This window comes from Carlito syrichta, unplaced genomic scaffold, assembly GCF_000164805.1.
Source record: "Carlito syrichta isolate Samal-C Ts95f unplaced genomic scaffold, Tarsius_syrichta-2.0.1 Scaffold308238, whole genome shotgun sequence".
Lineage (NCBI taxonomy): Eukaryota > Metazoa > Chordata > Mammalia > Primates > Tarsiidae > Carlito > Carlito syrichta.
In genome coordinates, this window is record NW_007252334.1 from 357,467 (window position 1) to 381,797 (window position 24,331).

The following is a 24,331-nucleotide window of genomic DNA, read 5'->3' on the forward strand; positions in this document are numbered from 1 at the left end:
AGGGACATATTTTTTCAAAATAAACTCAAACTTCACCAATGTTAAGTAGAAAGTTCTAATAAGATGAGGAAGAGAGACTGTTTAGGTATAGACAGTCACTTCCGGGATATCAAAATTTCACTTTATACTCCATATTCAGTGGCATGAACACGGCTCATCGCAGCCTTGACCTCCTAGGCTCAGGTAATCCTTCTTCCTCAGCTTCCCAAGTAGCTAAGACTACAGGTATATGTCACAATGCCCGGCTAAATTTTTTTTTTTTTTGCAGAGGTCTCACTATGCTGCCCAGGCTGGCCTTGAACTACTGAGCTCAAGCAATCTTCCCACCTTGGTCTCCCAAAGTGTTGGGATTATAGGTATGAGTCACCCGGCACCTGGCGTACTATGATAAAAATTTTGGACAGCCCAAATCATGTCTAAAATAAAAAACTCATGACTGCTTTCCAAAGTACAACAGAAATGGTACTGAGACTACACTAAGGTATCCTTCAACCCACGGCAAATAAAGTAAGTTTCTCACATCCACCTCAAAACCCTACTTAGTCTTCATTAGATGAGATCTCTCATTCCTGGAATTCAGTACCGATACTTATTTTGCCATTCATTATTTTTGTCTTTTTAATGAGCAACAGACAAATCTCACCACTAAAAGTTAAAACAGCCTGGAGTACGTAGGCAAGAGAGGGAGGTATCCAGCCTAGAGGTCTGCAATGTCTTGTAAAGGAAGTGCCCAACAAACCTGAAAGAGGAAGGCATCGCCCAGGGAATTGCTGAGGCAGAAGACAAAGTCCTTCTTGGGGTGCTCGGGCACAGCCTGCACAATGCTGTTCTCCACCCAGACGGCGTGCTTGGGGATGCTGTTGTGGTCTATTCCAGACCTGCCGTCACTCTCGTAGAAAAAGAGCGTGCATCCTGAGGAAACAGAACAGGGATCTGCGTGAGTATCTGGTGCTTGAGCAATAAAAAGCCTGTAGTGGAAACTAACACTTGTGTCCCATCAGTAGGACAGGGTTGGGAATTAAGGCATATGGTGCCGAGGAAATAAAGAGAGTGGAGCCATGCCTGGACTCAGGTCTTGCATGGACCTAGAGAATGACCAAGATCTTAAATCACCACTTCTCCACCTGCCTGGGACTCCTACAAGCATGCCCTCAGATTCTTTCATACTCTTGCATTCTGTTTAAGAATATTTCATTAAGCTCTCCTCACAGACATGGAGTCTTGTGGTTCTTTTGCCCAGAAGCAAAGAACAAATATGGTTCTACAGGCCAGAACTGTGCCTGGCACTATGTGAGGACTGGCAGTGCCTACTGTCTCACTGGAGCCCATTCCAAGATGTATCAATAACACACAACCCAGGAAACTCTAGAAAATATACTGGGTTTCTGGACCATGCCCTGGGACAACATAACATATAATAATGGCTTTGAGTGCTTGAAGGATTAGCAAAGCAATGATCCATTTTTGGTCTCAGATGCTATCTAGACTTTTTTTTTTTAGTTGGAGTCTCATTCCTTCGCCCAGGCTGGAGTGCAGTGGCACACACGCTCACAGCCAGCCCAGCGTCAACCTGCTAGGCTCTGGCAATCCTTCTGCCTCGGCCTTCCAAGTAGCCAGAACTACAGGTGCACGCTACCACACCCAACTATTTTTTATTTTATTGTAAAGATGAGAGGTATCGCCAAGTTACCCGGGCTGGTCTCGAATCTATGGGCTCAGGCAATTCACTCACCTCAGCCTTCCAAAGTGCTGGGATTATAGGCTGAGCCACCGAGCCTGGCCTAGACTTTTTTAAAAATAGAAATAAACCATGTCCTTACTCTTACAGAAAATGCATAGCACACATATGAAGGTCTGGGGAAAGCTCCCGACAACAAAGAATTATCTAGAAATTGCCCAGGGTACTAGTCCACACTTAATTGCACTGTGAAACTAAGTAGACCGCAGTAGCAACAGAATATTTCATAGACTTGTGGTAAGATGGTTTCCAAGATTTTCTCTCTCATCACCTAAACCTGAGGCCCACTTTCACAGCAAGTACTCACTGGACACTTACTCTCAACTAATCAAAACCAATTTCAGGGGAGGCCGGGGTACAACTTTGTAACTCTCTCTCAACTTCTAAATAAGCTACTCAGTCAATTTTGACCATCTTCTTTACCACAAGCAAGTGCCACACTCTCTGTGAACTGCAAAGTCCTCGAAAGCCCTCTATTCAGCGACAATGGAAGTCTGTAAAGCAAATTTGCTCATATGCCATTAGTCAAGTAGAATGATATAGATCAATGGGAAAGTCACATTGGTTCAAAGGCAATTTTTCCTACCCCGTAACATTTCACATTACCATGGAACAATTCCATGTCAAACGTCATAACCCTACACTCAGCTGAATTTAGTGTACTGGTATGCCCTGCCCACTCAGTCCACATTCTTTCCTTTGACACAGTTTGGCCACGAGTTCTGCATATAAGTCCTTATTGCATGGTCCTCCTATGCTTTAGGAGTTCATACTTGTGGTCCATGTCTCCAGAATTCAGGAATCTCAATTAATTCCTTATACCCATTCAAGTCATAGCTGCTTCTTTTTTTTAAAGTTTAAGTCCTACGCTAATGGTTTTTACAGAGATAAACTATTATGGTGCTTGTTGTTAAAAATGTCAAGTAGAGGCCTGGTATGGTGGCTCATGCCTATAATTCTAGTCCTTTGGGAGGCTGAGATGAAAGAAGTGCCTGAGTCCAGGGGCTTGAGACCAGCCTGGGCAAGTTGGCAAGACCTCATCTCTACAATAAATAAAAAAACTAGCTGGGTGTGGTGGCGCACACCTATAGTTCCAGCTACTTGGAAGGCTGAGGCGGAAGAATCGCCGGAGCCCAGCAGGTCGAGGCTGTGGGTGGCCGTGAATGTGTCACTGCACTTGAGCCTGGGTGACAGAGAGAGACTCTGACTCAAAAAAAGAAAAGTGAAGTAGAGTCTTCTAGAGTTATTTTAATTTTATTTTTTTACTTTTGTGCTTAAAAGTGGCATAAACATACTTCCCTTTTGTTTCTTTCTTTCTGGCATACACATCATTATTTCTTGATTAGTCTGCTCCAACTCTATTTCCCCTCAAATCCCTATGATTTTAAGGCTCTCAAGGCTCTTCAGGAACACTTCCATCAATTACCTGAATCATCTGTACCGTCTATTTCCATGACTTAAACTAGCACAGATTAGCGATAAAGAGAAGAACAAACAAGAGGGAGGGAATAGGAGGCTAATTTTTTCAAAATCAGAGGTTCTCCTGGTGGGGCAAATTTGGCAACGTCTGGTGACATTGTTGCTTGTCAGTTTGTGAGGAAGTGCTGCTGGCAGAAGACAGGAAAAACTGTTAAGCATCCTCCAATACCCAGGACAGCCCCCCACAACAAAGATCTAACTATCTGGAAAACGTCTACAGTGCCACTATGGAGGAAACCCTGTTCTAAATACTCTTTACGACTAGCACTACATTAATGATCAGTAGATTCTTAATATACAAGGGTTCAGAACAAAGTCATCTGTGGACAATGAACCGGGGGACACCCACAAAGCCTAACACATGTACACATTGAATGTTATATGGTATTCTCAAATAGCTGTTTTGATAATTTTTTTCATATTGGTTAAGAATCATCCACAACAGCAGGTAATTGAAATCAGTTTTTACTCAATTATCAACTTGTTCCAATTTTAAGCCGAACATGCAGCAGCAAATCTGAGAACCACACACCCTCTGATAAGCGTCCGTTTACTTTCACTGTCACTTGAACGTAATCTGTATGCTCTTCCGTTGCCCATGGAAATAGTCCGGAGACTAATTCCAGATGAAATCCTTTTTTTTTTTTAAAATGAATTATTTTGTCTAATGTGAAAGAATCTTCGGGGGGAAAAACAATCTCCAGCCCACAGTTCCCAGGCCCTCTGCTTTTTATTTTTCAATATCCAAGGATTGCTAAGAAAAAGACAGCAGCCCAATCTTGCTTGTGAGCAGCAAGGACAAAGCCCTGTGGATGTCAACAAATACTGGGAACCCGTCAGATGAAGAAGCAAAGGATTCAGTGGCTCTGTATTCTGGGCCTGAATCCTGACAGACTGTGTCACTCAGAACTGGATCACCAAGAAAGCGAAGGCTCCCTCCCTTAATGGGCTCATGGGCTATGCTCCTGAGTACAGGAGGATCGCTTGAAGCAGGAGTTTGAAACCAGCCTGGGCAACACAGTGAGAGCCCACCTCTACAAAAAATAAAATAATGAGCTGGACGTGGTGTTGTGTGCTTATAGTCCCAGGTTCTCAGGAAGCTAAGGGTGAGCACTTAGCTCCTGTGTCATTTACTCTGTAAAGGAATGGCAGGAACAAAATAAACTCCTCTTCTATGTCCCAAGTTTAAAAAGTCATCTAACTATTTTTATTCTATGCCACTAGCATTGCTGCGCTCAAATTTAGAGTAAGATTCACCTGGGAAGCTTGTTTAAATGGCCAATGCGGGGCCTGTTACGGGCTGAATTGTGTCTTCCAAAAATCCTAACCCTAACTAACTCAGAATGTGATCATATTTGGAGATAGGGCCTTTAAAGAGGCAACTAAGATAATATGGGCCCTGAGCTAATAAGACTGGTGTCCTCCTAAGAAAAGGGAATTTGGACACAGATAAGTAGAAGGAAGATTATATGAAGACACCGAAAAAAGATGGCCATTTTCAAGTCAAGAAGAGAGACCCCAGAAAACAATCAACCCTGCTGACATACTGATCTTGAATTTCTAGCCTTCAGGACTATGACATAATACATTTATGCTATGTTAATCACATCATCAAAAAATAACATTTGGCCAGACACAGTGGCTCACGCCTATAATCTCAGCACTCTGGGAGACCAACACAGGAGGATCGCTTGAGGCCAGGAGTTTGAAAGCAGCCTGGGCAACACAGTGAGATCCCAGTTCTACAAAAAACTAAGATAATTAACTGGGTGTAGTGGTGTGTGCTTGTAGTCCCGGGTTCTCAGGAGGCTACGGCAGAAGGATCATGTGAGCCCAGGAGTTCAAGTCTGCAGAGAGCTATGATTGCACAGCTACACTCCAGCCTGAGCAACAGAGTAAGATTGTTTCAATAATAATAATAATAATAATAATAATAATGCTCTAGGAACAGCTGAGCAACATCACAGAAGAAACCAGGGCCTCTGGGAGACTTTAGAGGAAGAGTTACCACACGAGCCTTAGATGATCTATTTCTGAAAGGTGGTTGGAAAACAAAGTTCTGTCTTGCTTATGGCATCACATTGCCATTGTAGGTCCCTGGGACCTGCAGCAAAACCTAAATCATAACTAATATCTTCTCTTTCTGTTTCACCAGGCATCAAAGCCACAGCCAGTGCCAACAGCAAAGAGGCCCACCCAAACCTGTCTTGTGCAAGAGCTGACCTGCACATCACTGCATGGGCATGAGTCCGCCTCACTGAGCAATGCACTAGGAAGGTTCCATGGCTCTAGGATTGGATGCTCCTAACCCAACCACAGCTGGTGAAATCAGTATCCAATGGCTTGGTTTAGGACTGGGAAGCCCAGGCTTCTTCCTCCCGTGTCCTTCCATTAGTTTCATTAGTCTTTATAAACTAGCCTGCCCTATTAGAGTCCTATTTCAAATCTAGCTGTGAAAATTGTCTCTCTAGAGAAAACACAGAGCTCACAAATGTATTGTAAGGTCTACATTACTGAAACCTATGCAAAAATATACACATAGATGTAACAAATGCAAACACAAGGCCAATTAATAGCAACATGTAAAAGTATCATGGTTAGCCAGGCATGGTGGCTCATGCCTAAAATCCCAGCACTTGAGAGGCTGAGGAGAGAGGATTGCCTGAATCCAGGGCTTTGAGACCAACCTGGGTAACTTAGCAGACCTCATCACTACAATGAATCAAAACATTAGCCAGGCATGATGGTGCATGCCTGTGGTTTCAGTAACTTGGAAGGCTGAGGCAGAAGGATCACCTGAGCCCAGCAGATGGAGGCTGCAGTGGTATAAGGGTGCCACTGCACTCCAGCCCAAGCAACAGAGTGAGGCCCTGACTCAAAACATAAATAAATAAATAAATAAATAAATAAATAAATAAATAAATAAATATTATGGTTATAGGAAAAGGAAATATAGTGATATATATACATGCATGTATGTACCTATACATACATATATTCAAAAACATGAAGCTTGACTATAAAATAGTGACTGAGTTTTTGATAAACATATGATGGTTTGTGGGGCTTTTGTTTTGTTTGAGTTGGAGTCTCACTCTGTCGCCAGACTGAAGTGCAGTGGCAAGCTCATGGTCACTGCAGCCTTGACCTACTGGGCTCGGGCGATCCTTCTGCCTCAGCTTTTCAAGTAGCTGGAACCATAGGCGCACACCACCATGTCCGGCTAATTTTTTAAATTTTATTGCAGAGACGAGGCCTCTCCAAGTTGCCCAGGCTGGTCTCCAAACCCTGGGCTCAGGCAATCCTCTCACCTCTGCCTCCCAAAGTACTGGGATTACAGGTGTGAGCCACCACGCCCAGTCTAGATGGTCGACACATTCCATTAACATCAGATTAAACCCTATGAAATTAGCAATAGTCTCAATTGTTTCCTTAAAATAATGGCAAATTCATAGGATTCAAGGCACAAACTTGAATGATTCCACAATAAACTTTTTGAAACTGAAGCTTTGAACCTGTCATCAGAACCAGCTGTGTATATGAGGAAACTAGACATGAGATGTTCCTCTAGTTTAACTGTGGAAAAAGTGAAGGAGAAAAAACATCATATGTAGGCATGGGGATGGGGAATTTACTAACCAAAGGTCATAAAATTTCAGTGAAATCAGGTGAAGAGATTCTAGAGTTCTTCCATACAACACTGGCACCTATAGTCTATAATACTCTATTGTACATTTCAAAATGTGTTTAAAAGGTCGATCTCACATTAAGTGCTCTTGACACAATAAAATATATTTTTTTTAAATCACCAGGTGTGGTGGCTCATGCCTATAATCCCAGCATTGTAATCCCAGCATTGTAATCCCAACTCATGCCTGTAATGAAGCAGGAGGATTGTTTGAGCCCAAGAGTTTGAGACCAGCCTGGGCAACATAGCGAGACCTCATCTCTACTACAAAATCAAAGAAAAAAATAAGCCAGGCATGGAGGCAAGTGCCTGTAATCCAATTACTTGGGAGGCTGAGGCAGGAGGATTGCCTGAGCCCAGGAAGTCAAGGCTCTGATGAGCTGTGATCTTGCCACTGCCTGCCAGCCTGGGTGAAAGAATAAGACCCCGACTCAAAAGAATAAACTAAAAATAGTAATAATAATAAATTTACATGAATTTAAAATCCTAGGCCAAGCATGGTGGCTGATGCCTGTAATCCTAGCAATTTGGGAGGTAGAGGCAGGAGGATTGCTTGAGGCCAGGAGCTTAAGACCAGCCTGGGCAACACAGCAAGACCTTGTCTCTACCCCCCAAAAAATCTATATGGTAGTAAAAACAACCTGTGCCATGAGTATGTGCACGGAGCGCGCATCTACCTATTGGTGCATCTGATTCAGGGCCCTCCCATCCTCACCTTTCAGGGACACCCAGTAGTGCTTCCACTTCCTCCGGGTGGCCGACTCCACCTTCTTGTTCTTCTTGTGCACCAGGAAGTTCTTGACAGCCAGGGCGCCGGCCTTGCGCACCGTGCCCTGCGCAGCGGTTAGCAGGATGTCCGACTGGCCCGGGGAGCTCAGGGTGCCGCTGCTCTGCTCGTCACTGTGCGCGGAGCCAGCCTCCTCCAGGCTCTCACTGTTGGTGGTGCTCATCTCCAGCTCCCTTCGGAAGTTCTCGTACACCCCCTGGCGAGCCGCATCCCCGGTGGAGCTGCTGCCGCTGTCGCTGCCCACAAAGGCCCGGCCGGCGGGGGGCGAGTAGCTGGAGTTGGTGGCATTGGATCGCCTGGATAGGAGGTCCGTGTCGGTGGTGGCCCCTTCGATCCCGCTGTCTGCAAACTCGCTGCCCTCGCCTGCGTTAACATCCTTGGGAGCAAACATGGGAGAAAAATGACACTCATCAGACCCAGAAGGAACCCAGGAGCACCCATCAGTCCAGCCAGGGGCTCTGTAGCAGCAGGAGACCCCCAGGGCATGACAGGGATGGCTCTTCTTCAATCCCTGGACCTTGGCACACCCAGCTGGCCAGCAGAGCCTCTGAGGAAACCTTACACACCCTGCAGGAGGGAAGACCATTTGGAATGTTCAAGAAACATAAAAGAAACAAGGAACACTTCAAAGAACCTATCATTTATCTGACTAAGGTAATTAACTAATTGGCAAATCGGCTATTGAGATTTGACCACCACCACTCTGAGAGTTCAGTACCCTCACCCTCATCAGCCTGCCTTGAACTCTGGGAAATTCTGCAGGCTGATTAGTTCGATGTTTTGGAGGTAGAGAGTAACAATGGATAAGTAGGTCTTTACAGCTGATACCTTTTTTAAAAAAATTAAATTAAATTAAATTGAAAGGCCTGCTTGGGAGTCTCTTTTAAAACAGGGTGACTAAAAATGATAGCCCGTGCACCAACTCACCCACTCACCCAGCAAGGTCCCATCACCCAGGAACAGGCAAGAGTTCTCATTGCTTCTTGAAAACAAGCAGCCTCTCCCTCCACATTGTGCTAAAGAAGTCTGTGGGGCCCACAGCTCCAACATGCAGGCTCTCCAATTACCTTGCCCTTTCAAAGCTGGGATGCCGGAGCCGGAGGCAGGTTACTTGCTGCCCCCGGGGCCGAGTGACAGCTTGGAGCTACTGCCAAGATACTGGGGGGTATCAATTCCCAGTTTAAAAACACTGGGAACTTCCAAAGCGGTCTCTGCTCTCAAGTTGAACATTTCTGGGACAGACAGGTCTGTTCTTAAATCAGAATCTTAATTGCTCTAAAGTGCTACGAGAACTTCCACAAATAATAATTCAACGATGGTAGTAATCAAGAGAGGATGATGACAGCAGTATCGGACAGGACAGCCCAACCATCTTATGGGTAAGAAAGGAGACTGACTGTTCTCAAAGGAAACGAATGGGAACATGAGTCTGACACGGAAGAGATGGCCAAGTCATATTCAGTTTGAGGGTTTCACCAGTTTTTGAGGTGTTAGTCTCTCAAAGACCTAATTGTGGTTCAAGTAAGTAAAAACTAACAGGATATTCCGAACTGTCATCCAAATGAATGCTTGGCTTTACATATTTGCTGAGAGGCAATGGAGCAGAATGGGCCACACCACAAGCTAAAACTGTCCCACACAAGGCTCAGACAGGTGCTATGCCCATGTCTCCATGAATCTCACTGGGTCAATTATAAGAATTGTTCAAAGTTCACCTTCATCATGACTACTAAGTGAGTCACTCAAGGGGTACATAGCCAGATATGGAAAGAAGGAGGAAGCAGAAGTTATTGAGGGAGCTTGTAAGGATCACTTCATTTCAAATGGAGTTTAGACCCCTGGGGGTTAGAGGGACTTAAGAGGACAAAAAAACCACAGATGCAGCCCCCTGTAACTGCTGGTCCCACAGCTTTGCTGTCTGCTCTCCTGCTTATTAGCAGTCATTGACGGTCACAAAGGACCCAGATCCAGCTGGTAAAAATCCTCTACATAAACATAAAAACACTTATCAACCCACATTTCTCCCTGGCAGGGACATTTACCATATGCTTCCTTGTTGATAAAAGACAATGAAAAAATTTGACAATCATTGATTACTCAAGATAACCATGAGTCACAAAAGATGAGGAGTCTATGAATTTCCCAAACTTTGGATTCATTTTCGTATCTCAGGCCTTCTCTGAAGGTTATGTATGTGTGAAGGAATCAGCAGTAATTACTCTCCTCCAAGAGGCTAAGAGGTAAGATGCTTCTCTCTCTCGGTACAAAGAAGAAGAGACTCAATCCCAGGCATCTTGTTATTCCCAGAGCTTCAGAACTGGAAGGAACCTTGCAAAGCCATCTCCTTGAAGAACAAATGAGGATTCTGAGCTCAGAAAGGCATGAGTCTGGCTGGTGGCTGATGGGAAACTGAAACCCAAGCTACCAAGAACCCTTTTTAGTACTATGGTGGCCCCGTGGCTCAGTGGCAGGGAGCACATAAACAGATTCTGTATAAATATTCAACTCCACTCCTTCCCCTTTTGATTTGCCCTTCTAATTTTTTTCCAGCACAAGCTGAATAAGTATTCACCCATTTGGCTTGACTAGCCTGGCAAAGAGCTAAAATCTGAAGTGGAAGAAAAGAGAAGGAGATGAAAACAGAGGAAAAGAGAGACTGTACAGACCAACTCTCAAGAGGATGCCTCTTAACAATCTACTACATTCCCATAACCAACCATCCCTTAGCAGGAAGCCCTTAGGTCTGTCTCTATTTACACTAAGAGTTAAAATCTCTATGGATACTCACCTCTTCGTAAGACCCAAACATCAGCTCATGTCCACTGACGCCGTAACCTTGCAATGGCCCAGACTATGCATGTTCAACTCTGGGACAGCCAACTAAACTGTCAAAGAAGTGATGACTCCAGGTAGGAGAACTGCTGGCCCCACTGAGCCTACATACTTTGAGAGCACACAACTCGGTGTCATCACTGGGGAATGCTCTTGGATCTATGATACAAGACACTCCACCTTGACTCCTAAAGTGGTTATTCAGGCTCAATAGTACACTGATATGTGACCCAGCCCACTGGGAAACAGATGCTGGCTGTCCAGCCCCTATTTAGTCATGAAGCTTGGGAAATACCCAGAAGTCCATTCTCTAGCATCTTTGGAAATGGCAATGACTCGGTCAGAGGCACTACTCAACACTATTCTCTCTCTCCCTCATAGTGTTGCAAACTTACTTGGTGGCCATTTCCGAGGGGCTCCTCCTCCTTCCCACCTCAGTCCCAAGGACGTTTTATGTGAAATCTGATTCTCCCCACACCCAGAAGCACCTATAAACCTCCCCACTGCTCCCAGTGGTGAGGAATACAGAAGATTGACTCCAGGAAATACTCCCATAGGAGCTTCAGCAGTCTTTGTATGAACTGCAAGGTATGTTCCTTCTTATAGCCAAATACTCCATTTTAACCAAAAAAGCCAGACAAAAATCAAGGGAAATGGTAAGACCCTAGCTAGACAGAGAGGTTATTCTAAACACAGTACACGATGCCCCAGAGATTTCCAGAAAACAGCTCAAAATAAACTCTTTATGCTAGAAACACTCCATTGAAGAGACTTCCGATGATGAACAACATTCACGGGCTAGGAAGGCTCTTAAATCCTACTCTCCCAAGACAAATCCTCCCAAGCCGGATTTCCAGGGCACTCACCAGTTTCCCTTCCACTGGCAGTGTCCCAAAATGAATGTATGCACAAGTGGCCAGCTGTAGTCCAAAACATGCAACAGCTGCTGGGCCACAGTTTTCTCCACATTTTTGCTGGGCAACAAATGCTTAAATGAGCTCCTGTGCTAAAATGGGGGAGAAAGAGGCAAATTCAAAGCTTGTTTTCACTGCCTTGAAAACTGGAGGGTCACCCCACATGAATGTGGACTGATGACACATTGTGGCAAGGCTCAAGTTGTTTTGACAGGAGACTTCAAATACTACCAAAGGGAGAGGTTTTCTATGTTAATGATGTGCAGGGCAAACATAATTCTGAAAATGTAATTAGCCAAAAAACGCAAGGGACAGTTCTGGGACCACTAGAATCAATTGACCACTCCTAGTAAAATTGTAAGTCAAATGCAATTAGACACCGTTTTCTTGGTCACTTTAGTTTCCCTGATAGGCCCAGCTTTTCTTTAAGATACCTGTGCAGTGGAGTGATACAGGAGAATTCAGTGAATTTCAGTGGGGTTAAGAAATTTTGACTTGTAGAAACCTTGAATTAGAACTATTTCTGTTGGCCAGGTGTGGTGGCTCATGCCTGTAATCCCAGTACTTTGGGAGGTCGAGGTGGGAGGATTGCTTAAGCCCAGGAGTCCGCGACCAGCCTGGGCAACATGGCAAGACCTCATCTCTACCAAAAAAAAAAAAAAAATTAGCTGGATGTGGAACACACCTGTAGTCCCAGCTACTTGGGAGACTGAGGCAAAATAGGAAGCATCGCCTGATCCCAGGAGGTCAAGACTGCAGTGAGCCGTAATCATGCCACTATACTCCAGGCTAGGTGACAGAGTGAGACGCTGACTTTAAAAAAAAAAATTCTTTATGTTAGCTGGGAATGGTGGTGAGCAACTGTAGTCCCAGCTACTTGGGAGGCTGAGGTAGAGGATGGCTTGAACCCAGAGGTTTGAGGCTACAGTGAGCTATGATCACACCACTGTACTCCAGTCTGCATGACAAAGTAAGAACCTGTCACTTAAAAAAATGTACAGAACTATTTCTGCCTTGTTAAAGTCCAAAATGATCCCCCTCCGGTTTATCATCTCTTCCTTAACCTCAAAGTATAAGCACACCCCTCCATCCCACACAAATACCGTCTCTGGTTGTCAGTATACTCTTGGTACACTCAGTATACTTTCCTTAGGAAATTGCAATACAGCCAATATCAATTCTAGGAAATTACTCTGAACCAGTCTATGCCTCTGTGTCCTCATCTGTATAATGTGGACAGCAACAGTGCCTACTTTGTAAGATACTTCGTAAGATACTGTAAGATCGAGTAAACCCAGGAAAAATGTCTCAAACTGTGTCCAGCACACAGTACCCACTTAAATATGTTAACTATCATTACTGTCACCTATACCTTCACCCTTGTTTATATTTTAGCCCAAGGAGAGAAGATACTGACTGACCTTGATTACTAGCGTTCTACATTCCCAGGAAGAAGTTAAGAAAAACAAGATCTCATGGGAAAAACAGATAGGTGTCAGCCTAATACCAACTAGGCTTTTAATTATTTTCACATTCACAAAGCAGCACAACAAACTAAGAAAATGGTGACGTATCTACACTGTATATTAGCAACTATGGGACAGTATTACTAATAACTGTCATTCCTCATTTATTAGATACAGGAAACCACTTTTATTTTTCTCTCTCCTTCCTTTCCCAAGGCAAAATCTCCATACCTTTCTTTTTGTGTTTCCAACACCTATTCCTTCTCTTCTAATGATTCCCAACGGGAGTGACTCACTGTTTCAATTACAACCACTGGAACCAAAATTCTGTTACTAAAAGGGGACTCCAAAGTAAGCTGGCAAATTCTTGAGATGTTGCTTCAGGTAACGCCTGATTGGGAAGTGCTTTATGTCTAAGTTAAGTGACTCCTCTTGTCTGTTTTTCTATGTATGTGCTTCCAACTTGTAGGCATCCTTCCCCTCCTCACTACCCATAATATGTCACACACCCAGGCCTTCTTCCTCCCTTCCAGGTACCACATCACTGGTTCAGCAGTCTCTCTCTTCTAAGCATCTTCCTCCCATCAGTCCATCCCACACACCATTACCAGGTCAATCTTCGAATATGGAGGACTCCTTAGACAGCCATTCAAGACTTTCCACAAACGTCCTGCGTTAGCACTTGAGCTTCGGAGGAACCTGCCCACCAGTACAATTAAAGAACTCGTTCCAGGACGTACTCCAACTTTTCTTGCTTCCAGGAATACTCCAGTCCCCCTCTTTCTATAGCCAGAAGCTTCTCTTTCGCTCTTCTAATTGCCACGCCAACTTCTCTGCAGCATTTCTGCTTTCTCCCCCCACCCCCAACTTTACTCCAACTACTCCGGGCTCCTGGCCCTTCTTCAAATGTTCAAGACACTCCCCCACCTTACAACTCCATAACCAACTTCCTCCTCCTCTCAAGGCCCTACCCGAGTCCACCCTCTCAGGAGGGCCCACAGCGACCACCCTATCTGAAATCCCCACATTCCCCACCACCTCATCTTCTCATCTAGCTCTCTCTTTTATCCGCAGCATCTCACATACTTCTTATACTAACTGTCTTCTGCCACACACACCCACTACACCCCAACGAGCTCCCTGAGCCCAGAGATCTTTTCTCGTTGATGCATCCCAAGTGCCAAGAATAGCACCTGGCATGGGGTAGACACTTCAAAAATAATCGCTGAATGAACTAACTGCTGCTCATTCTCCACCAGTCTCAAAACAAGAAGAAACAGTTCTGCATGGAATAAACTTCAGTTGGATTTAAAGATTTCATTGTTTCAAGTTCAGCTGATGCTCAACTACAATTGAGATGACAAATCAGCCCTAACTGTAAAGCTTAAATTTGCAATCTTCAAGCAGTCCGGTTGTATTATGTCTTGTATGCATGCAGCTAGAGTTCATTTAACTTTTTTAAAAAGTAGAGAAATCCAGAGAGACATATTGGGCAATCTGTGGCCCTAGCTAGATACTCCATCAATGGGGAGTCAACTGAGCCCAAATGACCAAGGGAGAGGCTGGCCAGGTGTTTGCTAAGTTCTCCACTGGGACCTTGAAGACCCTGCCAGACCTTCACAGCAGGCTGGCTTCATAGCCACATACAAGAATCACACATTCCTGCTCAGAGAGTGCTCAAGTCCCAATGCTGGCCCTTCTCCCTCCTCAGCGATGCTGTAAAAACAATTACAAGCGGACCTTGAACAATTATCATAATACTATAAGATAGGGATAGCAGTAGTGGGAAACTGCCGGGGGGTAGGGAGTGGGCACCCCTCATCAACAAGGGTGCCAGCATAATGAAATTTGTATACCTAACCCTGAATTGTACCCCACATCTTTAAAATAAATTTTTTTAAAAAACCACACTGTTATGACACAGTTTGAGTCCAGGGGCATGGACTTTTCTCTACTCAAGTTCTAGACTAACAATGTGATTTTCAAAAGTCTGAACTGCTGGACACAGTGGCACATGCCTGTAGTCCCAGCTACTTGGGAAGCTGAGGCAGGAGGATCGCTTGAGCACAGGAGTAAGTGCTATGATCACACCTGTGAAGAGCTACTACATTCGTGCCTAGCAACATAGAGATCCAACTCTATTTTTTAAAAAAAGTCTGAAGCCGGGCTCGGTGGCTCAGCCTGTAATCCCGCGCCTTTGGGAGGCTGAGGTGACTGGATTGTCTGAGCCCGTGGGTTCGAGACCCACCTGGGCAGCGAGACCTGATCTCTACAATAAATCAAAAAATCAGCCGGGCGTGGTAGCACATGCCTGTAATTCCAGCTACTTGGAAGGCTGAAGCGGAAGGATCGCCGGAGCCCAGCAGGTCGAGGCTGCGGTGGCCGGGAGCGGCCACTGCACTTCAGTCTGGGCGACAGAGTGAGACTCCAACTCAAAAAAAAAAAAAAAGCCTGAATGTCCCCAACCAATATTACCATAAATGAGCAGACCTTAAAGTGTGGACCTGGGGTTCCTAAGATATTTCCAGGGAGTACCTGATGGTCTTCCTTTTCCAACTACCTGTGCAAGGTCAGATTTTGCTCAAATAGTCCAACCAAACAGCATATTGCAAGAGAGAGGAGTAGATGCAGAGGCAGAAAAGAGACTTCAGCCAGTGTCTTCCACTAAATCAGAAGTCACAGAGATTTGCAGATATATAAAGCAATGCATCTCACCTCACATTTTTTGTTTTAGAGACTTAAACAGTTTAAAAGAAATTACTTATGTGAACGTGAAATGGCTATATTGCTATCTTTAAGTGAGTAAGTATTTTTGGCATTACTATTTCAATTTCTAATGTGATATTTATATTTTATATGTAATATATAATAGGATATAAATGCAATATTTATATAACCCCCATAAAGAGAAGCCCCTTGGAGTCTAAATTACCTTTTAAAAGTACAAAGGGGTCTGAGAATTGCTGACATAACCCATCTCTCAACTACCTACCCACTTTCCCACTCCCCAAAAAAAGATCTTGAAAAGGAGATATATATTCTTGTTTAAAATGGATGGGTTTGTTTTCAACATCATTCTCACTGTTTAACCTATCTGCCAGAAAAAGTAAAAGGGGGCGAGGGGAAGAACCAAACAGAAGATAGAGGAGAAAAGAAAAAAGTGGTTTTTAAAAAATAGATTTTACATGGAAATATTTTGGTTCAAGAAGAATTAATCAGGTTCTTAACCAAAAACCTCTAGATGGACTTTAGGGATCCATAGAACCCCCCTGAAATGGTATGCGGAAGGATAGCCTATGTGTTTATCTAAGAGAAAAGGTCCAAATTTTTCATCCGATTCTCAAAGGAGTCTGTGACCAAATGTCAAGGACCACTTGGATGTTAATATCAATTTTCAGCTTGGGAAACAAACTCATTTCTAAGGTTATAAAACAACACACAACAAATTTAAATCTACACAATTTTCCCAGGAACCCAAGATCCTCTTTTGATATGTTGTACCCTTTTTCGTGTTCAAATCATCAACTCGATTACTTGCATATCAAGGAGCAAGCATCCACGATGATTCTGCTAGAGTTATCCTGGCCATCTCTCTCAGTAACCATTGCTTCAGGCAACAGGAGTGGGCAGTAACAAGTTTCTTTTCAGCCAAGTCCTTTATGGCTATTGTGCCAGGATTGAGGGTTTTGATCTTAAAATCTAAGGGCACTTGAGCTGGCACCTGTCCAAGTGGGGAAAGCAGCTCAGTGTGGGAGTGTGCTTTTGAGGAAAGAACACCATTCGTGAGTCAGAAGTCCTGGTCTAATCCAGTTGTGAGACCTTATAACCCAATCTCTTTCATTTCTGGCAATGCTCTGGTGTCTGAAACTGGTCAGTGACATTCACAAATCTAACTGCCCGTGCCACACCTCAACTCAGGGTTGTGATAGTGGGGCTCCCTGCTGCTTTCTCAAGGTTGCAGCTCCCTGAGACATGCTCGGTACATCCATGCTACATTCCTTCATCTCCCAAGTAGATGAATGAAGCTCTCCTCACAAGCATGACCAATGGTCCCAAGCCAAGGTTTCCCTTAAAACACAGATTCTGGCTACAAGATCAAAAGATAGTATTTTTCTTTTCTTTCTCTCTCCAACTCACCCGTTGAAAGTCTCAGAGTTGCAGTAGAGCCGAACCCTAGAACAATTGGGCAAACTTGATCACAACTAATAGCCACTATTTACTGAGCATCTATGATGTACAAGGTTTCTGTGCCATGAGTTTTCCATTCATGCACTCGCAGAATCCCTCATCGCTCTCAGCTAAGAGGCAATGAGGTCCCAGGAAGTTAAATAAACAAGAGGAAACAGGCTCAGATGTGCTGATAACCTTTTCTATGCCAGACACTAGGCTGCCCACTCCTCTGTCTATAACCAAAGAAATGGGGGCGGGGAGAGAGAGAGAGAGAAAGTACAAGCCAAGAGATCAGCTCTATCAATTAAATCCAAGGGACAACCTCTTATATGCTTTTACAGAAATCAATAGAAATAAATTCTGCTTCAAATAGCATGAGACTTTACTCAGACTGCCTTACAATGTAAACTTTTATGCACAGCATACACAGGCACTCACACACATACTCAAATAAATAAACTGCAAGCCAGACACCACAGCACATAACATGTGTCGCTTTTCAAAACCTAAAGATGAACTCTAGTGTTTTAAATTTCAGTAATATATCCAATTTCTGACCAAACACAAAAACAGGAAGAATGGCCAAAAACCCTTGGATGATCATTTTCAAATCAAATGAAGTTGTTCACATAATTTCAGATAACGGGTATTTTTTTTTCCAGGCTTAGAGGCCATGCTCTTGGGTCAAATGTCTGCCAGAAACTCTTTTCTGGGGAGGAATACTGCTGACAGGACCATCACAGATCCAACTATGTCACCAGGGCAGCTGAGGAGAATTTAATATCTATGATTCAAGCTCACTGAAGAGGTCCCCTGGGTCAAAAACTTTTACCAAAATAAAAAAAAATTATTTTCAAGGAAGCTTCCACACCCACTGCCTCTTAAAATATACTGTTTGGAACATAGTGGGCTCTCAAGAAATTGCGTTGGATGAACACGCCAAACTTAGACAGAAAATGTGGGCGGGTGGATAGTGTTGTGCATAATTCTGGGGTTTGTTTCAAGTCATTAAAGATCCTCACTCAACATATAGAGTCAATACAAAAATAATACTTCCGTTCATTTTATAGGCCCTGCAACAGGCTTCCATGTACGGCATCGCAGGTTCTCCTAATGGCCCTGTGGGAGGTTGGTGTCACTCAGACTGGACTGTGAGGGACACAATGGAGTGACTGGCCCAAGGTCACCCGCTGGGTAAGCAGACAAGCCAGGATGCAAATACACTCCTTAGGATTCCTGGCCCACTGCACTCTGCATTCCATTAAGCTGCCTAAGCGGTGACTTTATGAGACACCACATTTAGATGATCTCACTTCCATAGATTAACAATTCTAGAAGGCAACAAGCCAAAGAATGGAAATTTCATGTAACAATGATGCGTGATACAGATCTGGGGGGAGAACTGTCATGCTTTGATCCTTTTCAGGGGATAGCCATGACTCGAAGGCTCAAATCCCCATTAATCAGCTGGGAGTGTGGGGAAACAGAGGTCTAGAGGACCCCAGCGTTATAGCCATGGAGACAGAGAGCCAGAACATAGACAGGCTCCCATCTCAAATCTTACTTAGAATATGTGCTGACTTGGTATTGTTTCAGGTCAAAGGTGATGTTACCTTTAATGGTTTATGTCAGGGTACTCTTCTCTAAACTCCAAAGGCAGGCAGACCATCTTTTTGATTCAGTCCTGCAATGCCAATCAGACGATGCCTTCAAGACAGCCATTCAATCCCTTTCAGGTGACCCTTTAATAAGCCACCTGTTTTCTTAACCTGTCAAATTGACAATGCAAGAGAAGCTATCACAAGGTAGGCAGAGACCACAGAGAGGTTATTCGGTCATTTGTGCCATGACAACCTCCATTCAGAAGAGACGGGCTAAAATTCAAGTAGTGCCTCAAGAGACAAGCTTCATGCTCACCTTCTCAGGCGTGATTCAGCCTTTTTAACAACTTAGTTTCTTTTTTTTTTTTTGAGTTGGAGTCTCACCCTGTCGCCCAGACTGGAGTGCAGTGGCCGCTCCTGGTCACCGCAGCCTCGACCTGCTGGGCTCCAGCGATCCTTCTGCCTCAGCCTTCCAACAACTTTGTTTCTAAGGACACAAGATTTTCATACAAACACCAAACCACCTTGGGTCCTCAACCCATATGACACCACTAACAAGGATGAAAATCTCAACAGTTAACAAATTCTCCCTTACTGGCTGCCTCCTAAGAACCCGACACTATGCTTCACATGTTATTTCTTTCTTCTTTCTCAAAAAACCTTATTATCCACACTGGACAGATGAAGAAATTAAGGCTATAAGGGAATTAATAATTTTCCCAAACTCACCCAGTAGGACGAGGTGGAGCCAGGATACCTGGCTTGGACACTATGAGTAAAACTTGTCTTTGGGCAGGAACACAGTCTAACACCAATTTTCTTTCTCCCAGGTCCTTATTCACCATATGCCCATTATTTAGAACCCCCCGTTTCTGACAGAATGTAACCTTGAAATGCCCATTTAACTTGCACTGGAGCATGGCCAGAGGGTGCTGCATCATCTCCAACATGACAGATTAGAGTGCTGACTGCAAGGGTGTTTGCTAGTCACCCTTGTGGCTGATATACAAACAGGCAAACAGTCCCAATCTGGATTATTAACCTGAAGCACCATCTACAAACTACCTCCTCATCCTCAGCATAAGCCAAGACTCCCTGAACTCTGCCATAGGGAACAGTAATGCCAGAAAAGGAACAGTGTATGCAGGACTGCTTGACATTTCTTTTCTTTTCTTTTCTTTTTGAGACAGGGGTCTCACAGTGTTGGCCAGGCTATACTCAAGCTCTCAGGATCAAGAGATGCTCTTGCCTCAGCCACCTTGCCTAGCTCAGCTGCTTGACATTTTATTATCTTAATCTTGATTATCACTGCCAACTAAGGTAACGGGCCCTCCTTTCATTAGCAGGACACCTTTTAAGTCTTTAACAAACATTTCACACCCACTCCTTCATGCACTAGACCCCATACCTCCTTATCCCCATTTTTCTGAGGAACAACTACAAGCCAGGGTTTGCCCAAGGTCAAATAACTAGTTGGCTGCAAAGTGGGAACTGGAACCCACCCATGTTATTCCTTCCGCTACACCTCCCCTCCAGAGACAAGGCTGGCCAGCCTCGCAAGGAACAGGAAATTGAAATGGCTCCTGGTATGGCAGCAAGCCTGCCAACAAGAGAGAGGCTGACAAGTGACCAGAGCCCGCCCTGAATTACAAAGGCCTCCTCAAAGGAGCTGCCAACCAACTTCCTCCCACCTGCTGCAGTGAAGAAGTAAGTTCTGGTAGTCCACAAGCCACCATGCCTATTTGTCCACGAAAAGGACCAAGTTAGAAAGGAAGCCTGAACAAGTGGGATGCTGATGAAGAATGGAGTTGTAGAGGCGGCTTCCCAAGACCAACTTATCAGCCTGATTCCCACTTCTCTCACACAGACTTCCCTTACTCCCCACAGACTTCCCTTACTCCCCACCCCTTAACCACAGAAACTATAAGAAGGGCCAAGAGGGAGAAAGCAGCAGCCTTAAAGCAGCAGCACCGGCTGCAGCAGCCACCAGGCACACGGGGCACAACCCGATGAAAAGGTAGGAGCCTTCCAAGAGCAAAAATCACGCACTTGCAGAGTCATGCATCATTCCCAAAATATTGAAACAGATTTCAATCACTTTACCTGAGTTGTTTTTGCTCTTCTGCCTTGCATGCTGTTGCTATGGCTAATTTGTGGGTTGGTGGCACCTTCAGAGAGACAGTGAGATTTCCTACAGGGAAGTGTGTTATAATTACTGTACGAAGGAGTCTCTTCAGCAGCAGCAGCTGGTGGCATCTTATGGTTTGCGAGATCGGGAATATCAGACACCAAATTCCGGCAATAGCCCGCAAATTTGCTCCTCGGCCCCCCGTTTGCCGTCACCCCGGAGTTTTTCTGAGCGTACAAGTCACCCAGGGAGTTGGCTCGCTGACAGGTGCTGAGCTGCCGCGGACTCGCCTGCGTTTCCATCCCCCGAGCCTCCTCGCAGTCCTTCTCTTCGGCGGAACCCAAGATTTCTTCGTTGCTTGTTAAATGTTCTTGGCTCAGATCAGAGAGTGAGAATTCCAGGCTGTCCTCTCGCCAGATGTCTGCAGATTTGGAGCGCTTCTTCTTAAAGCTCGCCGTCTCCAGGAAAGTGGGCCCGTTGGATGTATAGGAATGCTGCCTCCTGGCTCCCTCCGCCAAGTATGTAGCGTCATCCCCGTAAAGCCTGCTCTCCTCGGAGTCTGGCATGCTCTGCACAGAGGCTGCGGTGAGGACGATGCTGCTGTCTACGCTGGGAGTGACAGAAGAGTCGGTGTAAGACACGGGTCTCAGGCCCATATCGACTCGGTCCACCCAGATGGGGCTGCCGAAGTCCTCGAGGGCGCCTTCCTGGGAGAAGGGTTCCAGGCCATTTTCGGCCAGGGACTGGGGGATGCTAGGGGTGCTGCTGGATCGGGTGCTCACTTCGGAGTTCCTGTGGATCACCTTCCCCGAGGAGGCGTGCCTGGCCCGCCGTGTCTTGTGTGAGAGGCGCAGCGAGCGGGACGTGTGCTTGCGCCCCAGGGTGGCATGCTTTTCTCCATAAAACTCATGCTCGACATGCTGACTTTCTGCGTTTCCCATGGTTTTATGGTCTGTGGCAAAATGGGGGACAGAGAGGAGAAGTGAGTCACCTTTAGGATAGGTCTAGGCATCGCAGAGGAAGAGCCCAGAACACCTTGGCTCATGGGGGTGGGGTGAGTAACACAACTTCCCGTGTGTACCTGATAGGTACTTGGACTCTTACCTGGGAGCAGGTGAGCACTAACATCATCTGCTGAGACTGCCCCATGAGACCTGACATGCGCATAAATATGAGCATGCGAGAATCAGATTTGTCTTTGTCTAGAGGGCGGATGCCCAAGGGCACACCAGAGAGTCTTGCTTTATTTATTTATTTATTTTTTGATTCAGAGTCTCACTCTGTCGTCCAGCCTGGAGTGCAGTGGCACACTCACGGCTCCTGCAGCCTCTGCCTCCTAGACTCAGGTGATCTTTCGGCCTCGGCCTTCCAAGTAGCTGGAACTACAGGCATGTGCCACCACACCTGGCTAATGTTTTAATTTATTGTAGAGATGAGGTCTCGCCACGTTGCTCAGGCTGATCTTGAACCTCTGAGCTCAGGCGATCCTCTCACCTCTGCCTCCCAAAGTGCTGGGATTACATGCGTGAGCCACTGCTCCCAGCAAGAGTCTTGCTTTAATATAGCCAGCAACTCTTCTAGCCTTCGTAAACCCTATAATTGCATGTAAGGGTGCTATTCCTATCCATAAGTTGAAAACTCTCAAAGTTCAAACCGAGGTGCTCACGAAAGGAGTAAATTTCTATTCAAAATTACATATATTCCAAAAAACAAAACTCAGAGGTGCATTGGTAAATTTCCTCTCTTCCTGTCAATGATTTGTGGGGTTTTTTTAAAATTTAAACTCTCACCATATTTTAAAATCAATCAAAAATGAAAAGTCTAGTCAAATTTTCCTAGTAAATCAAAGCCATAAAGAAAAAAGGATTTAACCTTTAATTTCACAGCATTCTGAGAACCTTGATTTTGGGGGCTTCTGGGGAGGGTATAAGTAGGGGCAGGGATGGACAAAACAAGACAGAAAGCCCACTCTCTGCTTAGCAGCAGATTAATGGGTTTATTTCTGGGAGCAAATCCAACCTGCAAACATTAATCTGGTACAGAGTGCCCGGCAAACAGAAATTCACATTATGAAACCACTAAGTGTGATTCAGCCTTCTGGGGCTCCCCAGGTTAATTTAAGCCCCTCCTAAATATTTTCCCAGTCTTTTTCACTGACCTGATGACACAATTCTGTCACCCACACTGGGAAAGAGACAAATCTTCAAAGCTTAACAACTGTGACTCTACTTAGCCGATTCTCCTTGCTCTATGAGGTCTCTCTATAGAGCTCTTCAAATCATATGCACTTAAGATAACACACATGAAAATAGCTAGAAAGGAAAGAAGAAAAACAGAATCGCTGGGCCTATCCCTGGGGTGGTTCTTTCAACCACCTGCAGAGCCATTCATTCAGAAAATATAAACTGAACACCTACCATGTTTAGAAGCCAGAGATACAGCAGTGAACAAAAGAGACACATTTCCTACTATCATGAAGCTGATATTCTAGCCAGGGAAGGCTCGCAATAAACAAAAATGTAAAAGGCATGATGGGGAAATGGGAAATGACATTACTGTGACCATTGCAAAGAGATCGAAACACTCTGGAAATACAATATACCCTCACACAGATCTGAAAATCACTCCACAGGCCCATTGTTTGGGCTAAAATGTTGCTTAAGCTCTCAGCAGCACATCTTTACTGAAATAAAATGTGTGGCCACAGGAAGGGAAAAGTTCCATTTAACGTCCAAGTGAGTTCAGAGGTAACTCATTCAGACCCCAGATGTGAAGCCATCCCCTACTGCCCTGTTCCCTACCAGGTCACACACATCATAACATCCTTGGAGAGAATTTTCCAAGAAATACAAGCTTCTTTTTTACTAGCAATAACTAGATTTCAAAGCAAGATGCCCACACTCCTGATAAAAATGAAAAGATTGACTGCCCGTGCACAACCATTTAAGTGACCTAAATTCCTAAGATTAACACGTGCTACATATTTTACAAGTAAGATAAATACGCATTTCAGTACCATCGGCCATGACCAATTTCTTCGAGCTCTTGATGTCTTTTAAAAGCGTACATTAAGATGCCTGGATGCGTACATTAACATGTCTACATGTTTTGCCCATAAATAAAGACTTAGAACAAACGTTAGATACAGCCCCATTTTAAGAATTATATAGGTTCAAATTTAAAAGAGTAAAGAATTACAGTGAAATACACTGGATAAACCGGGCTCGGTGACTCAGCCTGTAATCCCGCACCTTTGGGAGGCTGAGGTGAGTGGATTGCCTGAGCCCGCAGGCTCGAGACCCGCCTGGGCAGCGAGACCTCAACTCTACAATAAATCAAAAAAAATCAGCCGGGCGTGGTAGCGCATGCCTGTAATTCCGGCTACTTGGAAGGCTGAGGCCCAAGAATCGCTAGAGCCCAGCAGGTTGAGGCTGCGGTGGCTGGGAGCGGCCACTGCACTCCAGTCTGGGCGACAGAGTGAGACTCCAACTCAAAAAAAAAAAAAAAAAAGAAATACACTGGATAGAA

General features: G+C 44.8%; 1 protein-coding gene across 1 annotated transcript in view; it reads right to left on the reverse strand.

Annotated features, from left to right (window-relative positions):
* The window catches only part of TIAM1 (T-cell lymphoma invasion and metastasis 1), a 227,495-nt gene that overhangs the window by 132,412 nt on the left and 70,752 nt on the right, over positions 1-24,331 (reverse strand). The window contains exons 4-6 of the mRNA XM_008065337.2: positions 20,779-21,755; positions 7,621-8,068; positions 740-912 (exon numbers count right to left, since the gene is read on the reverse strand). Of these exons, the coding sequence (XP_008063528.1) occupies positions 740-912; positions 7,621-8,068; positions 20,779-21,744 (1,587 nt within the window). The 5' untranslated portion in view covers positions 21,745-21,755. The remainder of the gene's footprint in view (positions 1-739; positions 913-7,620; positions 8,069-20,778; positions 21,756-24,331) is intronic.